The sequence below is a fragment of the Bombus flavifrons genome, chromosome 13 (assembly GCF_040668555.2).
Source record: "Bombus flavifrons isolate JBK064 chromosome 13, iyBomFlav1_principal, whole genome shotgun sequence".
Classification (NCBI taxonomy): Eukaryota; Metazoa; Arthropoda; class Insecta; order Hymenoptera; family Apidae; genus Bombus; species Bombus flavifrons.
The window spans coordinates 2,258,422-2,272,489 of record NC_138454.1 but is presented as its reverse complement, the minus strand read 5'-3'; the positions used below and the strand labels follow the sequence as shown (position 1 = coordinate 2,272,489).

At 43.5% G+C, this 14,068-nt stretch overlaps 1 protein-coding gene across 5 annotated transcripts in view; it reads right to left on the bottom strand.

Moving 5' to 3' along the window:
* hth (Meis homeobox homothorax) overlaps window positions 1-14,068 on the bottom strand; it is a 502,527-nt gene that overhangs the window by 273,994 nt on the left and 214,465 nt on the right. For 3 of the 5 annotated variants that reach the window (XM_069126288.1, XM_069126289.1, XM_069126292.1), the window contains exon 8: window positions 6,785-6,793. The exons of the other annotated variants lie outside the window; for them this stretch is intronic. In XM_069126288.1, the coding sequence (XP_068982389.1) occupies window positions 6,785-6,793 (9 nt within the window). The remainder of the gene's footprint in view (window positions 1-6,784; window positions 6,794-14,068) is intronic. 5 annotated transcript variants of the gene reach the window in all.

The window sequence follows — 14,068 nt, the reverse complement described above, 5'->3', positions numbered from 1 at the left end:
TATTAATTAGAAATGAAGCCATTAAAATAAACGGTGGCAAGTATTTTCTTTTTAATCTTTTTTTTCAGTAGATGAATTTGTGCTTTTCATTAGGAACGAAATCGGTATCGTAAAGTAATATCTGCATGAATCAGAATCAATCCAGTTTCAATAGAAAATTAATTTCTCAACTGCTGCATATCGCAAACTGATCCACAATCGATAAAAAGAATCGTATTTCCTTCAAAGTAGAGTCACCATCTTCCGCTATATCGAATAGCGAAGACGAATGATGTAAACGAAGTATTCGAATTGAGTCACGTTATCGTCGCGCGATTAAACGCGATCGCGCGTGCTATACGCGCAAATCGAGGCAAGTTATTACGGTTAATCTATGCCAACCTCTCTCGACGACGAATCGGCGTGGTTCGTCGGTCTCCACCGTTTCGATGGCTTCGACGCCAGTTGAATCGTAATGTCGGCCCCCTTCGAGTGCCGGGCCCCTTTCGCATGGCATACGGTAATACGGGCGTAGATTTAATAATGGAATGCTTAGCGGATCTCGAGCTAACGCGTTGTAATTTTTGGAGAGGAGAGAGGAACACGGGAGGGATGACTACGTGAGTAGCATGTGTGAGGAGTGTCGACGCGAGACAACCCCCTGGAAAACCCTCGACGAGCACGTAATCTATTTGTTGAGCGACCGCAACTTCGTTCGCCCGGGAAAGATGCGTACGTCCCAGCGGGGACGCCAGTGGAAGACAGACGCGAAAATTGGAACCATTTCGCTCCTTTTTCGACGTTCAAAATTGCTGTTTCATATTTCTTATAGAAAAGTAATAGATTTTATTTTATCGAAGATCTTTTGTTCTTGCAAAATGTTTCGAATTTCTATTTACGCTTTGAGAAGGTATCGTTATTTCGAATATCTTAATCTTCTATGGAGCTGATTGGTAGCTGAAGGATTAGAAACTATCAGATTTTTTAGTTATCTTTTAGTTCTTCTGAAATCTAGATATTTTTGAAAGTATATTACTTTCATTTGAGATTATCTTATATTACATATGTATTTTAATATTATATCTTTTAATGGCTATAGCATTGTCTATTGTCTATTGAAATAAACTTACCTATTTTTTATTTCGAGCGCCACAGTGCTATTTTGTCCGATTTAAAATTTCTCATTTTGAGATTTCATTTGACTAAAGTCCCCTAGGTATATTACATACATATATTCCAACTATAAAGGTTGCTAATTACTCGCTTTAAACAACCATGTTCGTGTCGAAAGCATCTCAGAAACTTCCCTTCGATTCAACCAAATTTCTCGATACCTTTATCGCCTACTAAATATTACAATGCGGGCGAAAGAGATTTCTTGCGATCGTTTCGAGCATAAGCGAAGCAAACAGTCGTTTAAGGGACCGTTCGGGGCATCGGGAAACTCCGCGATGCCTCGAAACTCGTAAGAATCACTATTAGGGACAAATCCGGCGGGGACCGAGCGATAGGAACGTGAAGGAAAATCCCCGCTACGAACGACGTTAACCGGCTCGTATCCATTCCTGGCCGATGTAAAACCGACTTTAATACTGTCGTATTTCCGCTCGTAAGAATCTCTGTATCTCGGTGCCGTTCACCGAGCTGTTGCGGTCTGCCGTTCCATCAGATCCGAACGTCTCAGAAGAGGCGTCCATCCGTTCGAATACATTTCGAAGGACCTTATTGTCGTGCGAATTTATGGCCACTTTTTAAAGCCGTAAACCCAAAGACGTTTTCATGATTTTCAAAGTCTTCATCCAAGAATTATAGTACGGCGTTAATAAGGAGTTAATTATTTTCAATCGCGAAGGCACCGCAAAAAACATGATGTTAAAACGATGTTTTAAGTAATTCACGTTTGCTCCTTTCGTAGTTCTTATTACCAACATCAACTGTGAATAATTTTGAGAAACACCATTTCTTATTATCCGAATTACCAAATAATCGATAATTAATTACCAGATATAATTATTGGATTAAACCGGATTGTTGGTTGATCTTCGATGCGTAAGTTTATACGGAAGCAGGGAATTTTACGGATTTCTAGGTGGAAGGGTAAAAAAGAGAAGCGGAGGATCTAGGCTAGCTAGTACCGAATAAAGTTTTACACACGTCGAGCACCTAGTAGATTTGCATTCTAATTATTGCATGATCTGACAAACAGGCGGCTATTATCCGACCCGGCTCGAGGTATCGCGAAAGGAGAAGAAAACACGAGGGACGAACGGAGAAGATGAGGATAGACTGAGGTGTCGAAGAACGCTGACGGGTGTATGCGAGCTCGTATTCGAGGTAAAAAGAGGCAAGCACACACACACACACACACTCTCTCTCTCTCTATTTTTCTCTCTTTCTCTGTCTGTCTGTCTGTCTGTCTCTCTCTCTCTCTCTCTAGCGAGTATAGGGTGCTTATCTTATCGGTGGGCCAATGATCCTTCCCAAAAATCATTCCCATTACGTCAGGCTCGATCGAAGCCCGGTAGTCAATAAATACGTGCCCGCACCACGGGATTAACCGCGTGCCCATAAAATTTAATTTTCCTCATTTACCCTGGCTACTGAATTTTTTAATTAACCCCACCATCCCATCCTGGATCCTGGGCCATTTCCTTAGCTACCCGGCTACCCTTATGCAGATTTTATTGCACGTTAAAGTAATACTATGTATCGGTTTGTATCGTTTGAAGAAAGTGGTAATACGGTAGACGTAAAGTGAAGATTCGCCGGTTACGCAGGTGTCTTCGAAAACGACGATCCCAGGGAGGAAAGTACTTATGAACATGGTTATGCCATGTTGACCGTGAACGCGCCTGAATGGAGTTTTAACGTCGATTCAGGTTGTTATCCCGTGTACATAATGTCAGCATTTTTCAAATTGCCCTCTGCTTCAGATGGCCTCAAGTGTTCCGCTTATCGGTTCAGATTGCTCATTCCAATGCGAATTATGCGTCGCTAAATGCTTCGATTCGTTGGCTTACTGATAAGCTGCCCATACATACAGAATCAATTTCTTTCACCCTTGTTTTATAGCGCTCGGTGTGTTAACGCTTGGTACACGATATTGCTATTAGCATGAATGAAAATGAGGGTGCTTGTATCGTTTATGTTTGCATAAAGAAGAAACTTTCGGTTGAAGTTAAATTTGAATAGAAAAAGGTTGAATACAAACTATAAAAAGAAGCAATAATGAAAAATACTTTCCTCGAATTAATTCTATGGAATGGAGCGTAATTTCCACGAGATTCTCAGAGGGCAAAACTCTCGTACGGCTTTCCCAAGATCATTAACATCAACACCTGAGATGGTCTTTTAATTATCCTTGGAGTGACGGGATGATCGAGTCGCGAGCGATTCGACACAATGCAGACGAGCTCGCGCTGGCATCGATCTAACCTGTCGCTCCCACAAGGGACACGCGGGACCCGTTAATGAATACTCAGAAGCATGGCCGGTAATTACACTTAAACGCGCCACATGGCGAGCGTATTTCGCGCTGATTGCCGCATATGTCTGTCAAAGGGACTCGATCAGAACGGTGAGAAGATCGTGGAACGCACAATGCTGGACATTATGCGATTCAGACGCGGAGCAGCGTACTTTAAAAATTAAGTCTCGTCGCTACTAACGTCGTTCTGCCTGATCTCCGTTCTCTTTTCCTTTCTTCATTACTCATCTTCTGGTTTCTTTCGTTCTATCTTTTCCTCTATCCTTTTCTTTTCGTCTCGTATCTCATCCTTCCGACGAGCTGTTACGCTGCACGTGTGTGCAACGCAGCCAGGGATCGTAAAAAATGCAACTAATTAACGACCAAAAAGTCGGTCCAGCGCGGATGTTTTTTACGCGGTTCAAGAAGCAAGAGAGATTGAAGTTAACGCTTCGAACCTTCTCTGGACCTCTCCTCCTTTCAGCCGCTTGTACACCATCTTTCGACGTGTATGCTGATCAGATTCGATCGATGACCCTTCTTCGTTATCGATTTGTAGTTCGATATTCGTGCGAAACAGGTGCGAAATTTTCAAGTTCTCAGTCATTCGTTCCTTCGCGATTTTACTCGTTTTAAGGACAAGCGAAAATAATCGAAATATTCGACGATTAGAAGATTTATCATCATAGAACGATGATGATTCCTGATAAAGTAAGGACTAAAATAAGGTCAAGAGATTCATAACTCGCAAATTGTGCCAGGACTCGTCCTTTTTCCACACATTTGCCGTCGCAAAATTATTACCCACGCAATCCGCTATTTCTATTCTTCGAGATTACCCGCGGCACCGCGTTGTCGTTATCCGGCTCGTTTCACCGACTGAATAATACAATACATAAATATTTATAGGCGACCACGTTCCTGGGCTCCACCACCTTTAGCCATTTATATATTAATTACTTCACGCGACCGCGCAATGAGTCTGATATACGACCGAATGAATAATCCGCGATAATTCGTGACTCGAGGGCGTTTCTTCCCCGAAGAAGCGCGAAAGTCGCGTAGACGACGCGTCGAACATGCTACATTGTGCTCGTAGGAACGTTCAAAGCATAAATATTCATGGATAAAAATTCATCGACGTCAAAGATTCGACATATCGTTATTAAAGTACGGGATCAACGGAACTGCTCTTTCTTACCGAAGCGTCGAAAGACGCCACGAGTGGAAACTTGGTATACTCGGCGAATATACTTTGTGATCGACGCGCACGGGTCGATGGTTAAAAAAATATGACGGCAAAACTACACGTTACTATAACGAAGAATGCGCCGGCCGATCTGTCGCATACATATTTATAGGAATCGATTCGGGCCCGTACACATTTTACAGTTTACATATTAATTACATCGTTAAGGATTCCACGGTGCAGCGCGACGCACGGTAGATTACGCTTTTGATATACGATTTAGTAAAATTAGCATTCAGCCGCGATGCTGACGAGCGCGACCGATACCACACGCGTCTGAAAAACCTATTTATAAATGCGGCGAAACCGGCCGGGAAACGGGCCAGGCGACAAAAATCGTGTAACCAAAGTCGATGGAATGATCGAAATCGAGAAGTTGCGTGTGACGGCGATTGAAATATTCAGCATAAATACGAAATTCTACCAGGGATTTTAAATATTTGGAATCAAATCGATCGACTTTATTTCGGTGTCAGATGTTTAAAATGGTGATTTATGTTTAATTTTTGACAAATCAAAGGAATCTGTAGAAATCATTTATTTCTGGAACATAACAGAAATTAGAAGTAAATTATCGACACCATCTGAAATGAAATTGAGATCGGAACAATATATACTTTATTAAGGTGATATGAAATAAAATTGGGAAGGCATATGAATCTATCGGTATAACAAAATACAAAACCCCAAGCTTGCAGACCGAGACGCATACGAAATTACAGTCGAGAATTATTATGAACAAAAAATGGTGTGGAAACGAGCTCGGTCACGGTTCGATTCTTTAACGAGAATTGCGTAGAAATGAAAACGTAACGTTAGCGGAGGCGATCGCGGATCACGACAGATCTCGGAACGCGCGATCCGCCTCGGCTGCAATCTAATTAATCTAATTAAGCCGCCGGAGCGGCTCGTTACCGCGGCGCGCGCCGTACGCGCCAACACAAAACCGAGTTGAAGAAACGCTTGAAAGAAAGACCATCGGTACGAGACATGGATCGCTTCACGATCGTTCTAGTACAGCCACTGTCATTCCTTTGAAATACTTGAAACTTTATTATTTGGTGCTAATTATATCATTGCCATCGAACTAGCCATGTTCGCGTTTGAAGATACTATTAATGGAAACGTGTTGGCAATGAAAAGATTTTGTGGATTATGGAATTGCAAATGATTTGTTTGCAATGCTACTTGCAGATTTGATAATGGTATTTAGTTGTAGTCTATCGCTTTTACTTCTTGCTATATTCATTTAACATGTAATAAGCATATGGTTACCGTTAATGAATAATAAATACCTAGTCAACAAATTCATTTCTAGAATTCTATTGCATATTTTTAGTCTCGTTACTTGTGACATACCACTAGACTCATCATTATATTTTCCCCCATTTCTTGTACTTTTGACATATGAGATAGATTCTTTGATATTAAAATTCAATTTAATCGAAGTTCAATAGAAATTCAAGTTGGCCATATTGAAGCTAATTCCCTGGTGCGTGCTATTTCTAGATTTTAACTGACTCATATATCAAGACGTACGTATATTATCATATTATGCAGATATGATATAGCGCAATTATAAACAACCTCGAATTTTACCAATTAGTATAAACCAGTCGCGAGAAAATGTTGAATTTGACTCGGACAGTAATGGTTAAAGATATCTTAAAGTTTTTAAGAGCATAATTATCAATAAAAATACTCGTATACATTTCAGAATAACAATACGTGAAAAATTCACGACACCGACGTCGAAGTATCGGTAAGATAGCGGTGGCCGCGATTAAATCGTTCGAGCGACTAGTTTCGTCAAACGAGGTATTTCATCGAGCACGCGGCATGAAAACCTGCGTGGCCGGCCGAGTCGAAAGAGTTACAAGTGTAAAGAATAACTTCGTTAATTACGATCATTAAAGTATGTGAGCGGCAATTGCACGGATGGATTTCCGCAAGGATCGATTCGATCATGTCGAGTTTACGGACGATCCTTGATTACGAGAAAGAGAGCGAAGAACAAAGAAGAAACCGGGGTGACGAAGGAGTAGAATAGAAATGAATAGAAAGAAGAAAGAATTCGCTTGTCCACTTACCCGTGACGTCTGAAACAAAAGAAAGGGAGAAGCTTTAGTCGAATTTTCATTTTCCACGATGATTATATATAAAAATTACATTCACTCATCGTGCCCTTTTTTCTACACCAAAATGCCAATTATATATTTCTCATAATAATGTACCAACATTCGCTGTTTTAGCAATTTTAAATAACTCTTGCCGCTTCTCTCTTTCTCGATCACTGTCAAGGGGTGAAAAGTCACCCGTTGAACGACGTTACGCGCGAAGAAGGGAAGGAAGATAGAGCGATGCATAAATGGGAAAACTGACAGAATGCACGGCTAATTCCGAGCTAATTGCCTTCTTGGCGCTAAAGAGCGTTTTACGACGAAAAACTGACTTTCCGTGGCTCCGTGGAAAAGGGGATTAAGAGCGCGAATGGCATTCTTCTCTTCACGGTGTGCCGTGCCATACGGCCGCGAGGATAAAAGTCGCAATTACCCGATGTGCCGTCGTTCCCGACCTCGGCTCTTGTAAAAATGCGAAAATCCGTTCCTTCGCCTTTTGTTGCGTTTAATTGAAACGTACGACGGAAGGCGAGCCGTCGATTCGCCTGTTTTTCCAGCGACAAGAAAGCAATAGAGCGGAGGGATAGAAGCGAGGAAGAAGGCAGATAGAGCAAGACGGAGGGAAAGGAATTGCAATCGAGCCAAGATGCCATTGGAATGGAAGCTCGCAGCTTTTAATCGCGAAGATAATCGAGGTCTCCAGCGATTAGCCAACACGATAATTCGATCTGATGATCGTTGCCGATCGTCATCGTGATACTGAACGATTACAAAATGAGCGCGACCGTGCTCGATCGTACAACACAATAATATAAAGAGCGACAAATTACAAGCGTGCAAGTTTCATGGACGGCTGACGTCGTGCTCCGCTTCTTTCCTATTGTTACGATGACTGCGTTCGCGCGAAATAATCCTATAAATTACGCTGATTGAAAGAAATACATAAGCTATGAAATGTCTCTGGTTGTTGACAGATGATTGACGAAGGAAAGAGACATTGAGCAATATCGTTGAATAAGGATGAAGTACAAGAATTAATTATTCGCCTTGTCTGGGAACACTGAAGAGATAATTGTTGAAATGGTCTTTGATATTCGTGGCATTGTTTGACACGACTAATTTACATTCTTTCATTTAGTTCTCAATATCTTTGAATCACAGACAACCCACAACTTGGATCTTTAAAATTTTAAACTACTGTATTTTAATTCACATTTTGTATTTTAGTCGGCTATCAGTGGTGATTAGCGGTATATAGAATACCATTAAAAATGAATATTTGAAAATTAAATAACCCCTTAATAAAATCTAATGTAATTATTTACAACCCAAAGATGCCAGTTGAAGCTGAAACAATTTCACAAAATGAATTCTTCCCTCTTCCCGCAACAACTCCAACCCTTCCCACATCGACTGGAAGATTCAACCCTCTACCCTTGACAACCGATCAAGCGTCTGTACAACTTGTACTCAGAACCATCGCCCATTTCACGGACGAACAGCGTCGATAGTTATGTCTGCTTTACATAACCTAGAAGCCGGAGCGGTCACTCATAATTCCTCGAGATAATCTCTGCGTGGGCAGGATACGCGACCTCCCCCTGGCCCATGCCAGCTATCTACGCTCCTCTATCTCTATTTATTATTCCTAGGCGGCAGGCGCGACTTGGCGTCTCCGCGCGAGCCAGCGAGAGATAGCACGCTGGAGAAACGGGTCCGGGAACACGCGAGAGAGCGGCGAGTGTGCGTTCTGCCGCCGCCGTTGCGCTGCTCTCCCGCGCGCCATTTACATATGTTGCAGCCGCGTTCGGAGGAGCGAGAGAAAGAGCGGCGAATTTTTCGCGGCCGTAGCCGTACCTCGAGTCGTGTTCGAGCTGACTAACCCATTAGCACCTCGGCTGCCGATCGACACGGCGAATCGATCGATAAAGGCGCCGGCAACCGCTTCCTGCTGATGCCACGAAGCTACTCAAGGGATAACCACGATCAACCACGATAGGTATTGTAGAATGGATTCGTGTATAGCACTCTGTAACGCGGATTCGCATAACGCGACGAAAACATCGCGACAATGTTCGTGAAATACGATTGCCAGGTAAATTTAAGACAATATTTTACTCGTTACACTCATCAGGTAATTAGATCTAATGATTTATAGTTATACTGGTATGGCTGGTATAAAGATATAGTTTGTACAACGCGTGACATATGTCCTCAACGTTGAACGACGATTTGCTAGATTTCAATTTATCAGAAGAAATATTTTATAGATTTTCCGGAGTGATCATAATAGAGAAAGTTCTGATTGAAATTTTAAACTGATGAAGTCGGAGGATATAGCATTGAATTATTAGGTAATCGTGAACGGAGCGAGACAGATGTGTTACGGTTTGAATTGAATTTGAGCGTATTGGAAACGTGTTAAAGTAAGACAAAGATTGTGACAAAGTTGCGAGTGATACTGCAGTATAAAAGTAATCTCGAGTTACACCTACTATTAACTGCAATTCCTTACATGCAAGTAGCGTTAGTTTAAACCAAATTTAATTTCATTGTGGTCTGTTTTCGTGAATAAATATTTTAGCTGAATAGAAATGTACGTTATGATGTATGTTATGTTATTTGTGTCCTTCGAAACATTTTACTCGTATATTTATTTATCTTGTATCAATACACTAATGGTAAATTTATGTTAAATTTAATCTACCTATACGTGATAAGCGCGAAAGTAAAATTCGCAGAAGTAATTTAACAAAAATATCGACTGTTTCCAGCGTTAATTATACCACGCCACGAACCAACGGTTAATTAAAGCCAGTAAAAGAACAAAAACGTTAAGATAGCACGTTATCGCTAGAATAAATTGGCGCGATAATTCGTGTTGTCTAGAAACGACCGAACGAGCCGGAGTATAAAAGGTGTACAACACGGAGAGAGATCAACGTCTTAAATATAGGGAAAAATTATGGTGACAAGTCGGGGGTGAAAATTGGCAGCGCGTCTATAAAACGGCGCGCGGATCCGAATAGTCTCCGCGATGAATGACACGATGACACGGAACGAGCGCGATAAATTCGACGATAATCGTTCCAACGTTGCCAAAAGACAGACCCCGCCTGAGCGCCGCGATGGTCGCCGACATATTCACGGGTCTTCTTCGACCGACCGTTTCGAAATCGTCGTTGAAATCGTCGAACGAGGTCGATCCCTGGAATTCGCCTTCTCCCGTCTTCCTCGAGTATCGAGTCGCTTCTGGCATTCACGAACGTCCTCGTCGACTATATTTTCCACCACGAATCGAGATTTTCAAATTTACGAAGATTTTTAAAGCTTCCATGTGGGAAGTACTCGTGCTCGTAAAATCGTAGCAAGCAATTTTGCAGCAAGTGTCTAGGAGTCTCTAGTATTTAGATATAATATTTTTCTTTGGTCTTCGAAGCTAGGAAATTGTTCTTACGGTAAAATATTTGTAATTGATAGTTTTATAGTCGTATAGAATCTGTTAACTCTTTGATAGTGTAATAAAATGACGAAGAATTCGAAATTGTTGATTTAGAAGATAATTACCCTGAAATTTTTCTGCGTTTCTGGTAGCAAAGAGAAAGAATACGTACCTCCAACTTTTCATAGAAAATAAATATTAATAATTACATAGAATGATACGATGTAAAAATAGTATTCGATAGCTCGAGCAACGCTATTAAACAAAGTAGTAAACGTCATCAACATCAGGCCCGAGCCAGCCGTATTCTCCAGAAAGGATTCGACTTTACTCAGATCACTCTTACCATCGTCTTAACAGAAATGAACAGAAATTTCCAACTCTATACTTGTCCATGCATCGAAACAACCATGAGGCTGGCGAGGACATTTTTCTCAACGTATAAACGATCGATGAGGTGCAATTAAAGGATCGAATCGCGTGATTCGATCTGGTCCGCGGAATTCCTTAGACGTGCGCAGTGACTCTTTACAACGGTCCAGCGGAAAGGGAAGCATAGGAGGAAGAGAGGAAGGAGGCCGAATTTTCGAGATGGTTTCTGCCGATCTGGGCTTAATTTGTAGCACGTTCTTGCGGTCAGTAGTGACGAGCAGGCGCTCTGCCGATCAGCAGCGTTGGCCGGTTAGTTAGCGCGAATCTGAGGCGGCTGGTGATGGTGCCGGCTTCTTGCCCCGGCTCATTTTTGCTGCTAAAACATCGTCCCTAATTAATCTCCACGAAGCCCCTCCCGGACCGTGAAGCCAGCCGCTACTAATACGGACGAGAACGGTGACAATGACCGGGAGCCAGTGCCTTCGGACGCCTGGAATCCGCCGAATTCAACACGCCGTGCCGGCCAATCCAACGAAAAACCCGGCCGGCCGTTTAACACCGTCCGAGGAATCGGGGGTCGCGCCTAATGGGAATTTGTGAGACCAGCGAAACGTACGAGCCGCACTTAACGTCTCACTTCGACATAGCGTATAAGAGGCCGCCAAACTCCGGCGACACTTTGCCAGTCCGCAACTTCTCCTTATTCCGGGCCCTGATCAAGGCATCAATTAATTGGTCTAATTAACGCGAGTTCTGCAGCTAGTTCGAACTTCCGAGGAATTTACACGATTTGAGGATAGATCGATGGATAATTTTGGAACGTTTTACTACGACACGAAAGAATTTGAATGTTTCTCGTCTCGTGTGTTCTGGTTAGAATAAAAGAGCTGGTCGCGGCACCGTGGCACGAAAGATCGATTCCCATGGATGAATCGAAACGAGGCTAGCAGGGACCGGTGAACAAGCGGCTAGACAGACACGAAGCCAGATATCCTGTGCAGTGGTCGGCAGAGAGGAAAAGCAACGGCGTGGTTGGAGTGGCGGCCGATCGTCGTCGGTCGGATCGTTTCTGAGGGCCGAAAGACACCGTGAAACGCGAGCACGTCGATCCGCGCGCGCTTAAAGGGGGTTGCCGCGATCGCAAAAAGACATACGCGATACTCGGGCTCCAGTTCCTTTTTAAGTCTCGCTAAGCTAGCGCCGCTCGTTTCTGGTATCCCGTGCCTCCAATTCCCGGGAGTCAATCAACCGAGTCAGGCCGCGACCGGCTGGCTGCGACTCCTATATACGCCACGGGAACCAGCCGCTCAGACACGAAGGGACGGGAGAAAGGGAATCGCCACTTATTCTCTTTACATTCCCCTTAACAAATTTCCAACGGCAAAAACTCGTTATGCCCGTTCGGGGCCCGACGCCTCCCCGTTCGAGCGGACTCGACCGTTCCTCTCTTTCCTCCCCTTCCACCCTTTCTCGACGAGAGAAACCGCCGCGGGAACCTTCTGCCTCTTCCGCTCCGAAATTTCATTCTACTTTTCCGTGCTCTCACAGTTTCTCTCTCCCTCCCTCTCTCTCTCTCTCTCTCTCTCCTTCTCTCTCTGTTCGCCATTATGGATGAAATTTAATGGAACTAATATTTAATTCATGTTTTGTTGAAATAAATCGTAACGATAAATTTCCGCGAAATCTTGAAATGTGCTTGAAAGGTTAAGGACCTCGACGAACGAAGAGCCTGCCATACAACGGAGCAACAAGAATCCTGCGTCTATGTGGGTGGCGCGAGATAGGCGGGAGGAAAACGGGAGGCTCTAATACGTGTAATTAATGCGATCTCAGCAACGTGTTCGTCGGACCATGACAAGTGACAAGGACTCCAGAAGCGGCGTGCCTCGTATCGCCGCTTCGTTGGTTTCTCCAAGCTCTTCCTGAATGCTCCAACAGCTCCATAGCGTATTTTTCATATCGTCGCTAACATAAATCGACGATGTAGTCAGCCGAAGATACCGCTTTCTCCGAGTAACAGAGGATCGTAAAAAAAAAAAATGTCAAAGATTATCCTTTAGAGAAATCCTCGAGAGACATTCAAAGGAATACTCCGAGACTCGAGCCTTAATTCTTTTCCACGAAAAACGTCTGCCATTCTGTAGTTTCTATAACGAACCACCGACAAGAAGCATCGAGCACGAAACGCGATGAAAAGGAAATAGAGGAACCGCTAGTCGGAACGAGTCTAAACTCGAGCACCGGAACTAGGTCGACTTTTTCCAGCTGTTCGAGGTAGACGGGAAGAGGCAACGAACCAAACAAGAGGATGGCTCGTGAGCGTCGATGAGGGGCTAATTGGTGTTCTATGAATTTGATGGCGATTACCGCGAAACCACGGCCACTGGACCCAGTAGACTCGCTTCTTGCGCAACTCGCAGCGAGACAGTGGCGACCGGAGACTCCCGCCGGCTCGCAGCGTGGAATTTTAATTATAAATTAGTTGATTAACTCAATAGTGTTTTTGCTAGTGGCGACAGTGTCCTTCTCTCCGAGCTACGCAACATGTATACGTTTTATGCCGGTGCACGGGTCTCACGAAGAAACGTCAACCAGTCAGGGGTTCTCTCATCGTATGTTTATTAATCGAGACAGGAGGACATTCGATTTCTTGGACTGGAGTTAACGAACAGGAAATATTCTTTACCCCGTAGATGATGTTGTTTGATTTATTGAACAGTGGTCCATAAAAAATGAACGAAACGTGATGATAATCGTTTGAATAAGAATAATTGGTTGGTGGTTTTACGGTATTATGTATTTGATATTATCTTGTTTAAGGTTAAGGAAATCAAGTGTATATCTGTGATCTGTGTCTACACGCATAGCTATTTCGTGTGATTTCAATGAAACCATCAGATATCACGTAGATACCAGACCTACGTCTAATATGATCTGCTTTCCGCAACTTCTACACTTCGTATCACAATTGACAAACATCTCTTTCATCCATACACGATTGAATATTTACCATCGCCGATATAACGGTTCGAAAATGCGACGTTCGAGGTCTTGAAAGTCCGCACGTCAAGAAATTTCCGCACGGCAGGTGCACGGGACTTGCGTGCACGTAATTCCGTGGCCGGGTAAGCAGGACAGGAGCGCACGGCTCACGTACACAGTAGCTCGCGCCCTTTTTCGCGTGGCGGAAGCGGACTCGTTTGTTTCTGTCGCGGGAAAACGTAGAACAACTGGGAGGTTGAGAACCCGCGACGATCCGTGGATACCTACGTCCGAGTGAACCGGCAAACAGGAGAAACACAATGGCCGCGAGAGGATGCGGCCGCGTCGATGCCCTCCTCGTCGTCGTTGGCACGCACAGCACGCGGGAATGCGTTTTATTTCATATTAAATAAAATTTTCGGGCCGGCCTGACTACCGACATTTGGCGAACGTGCGTC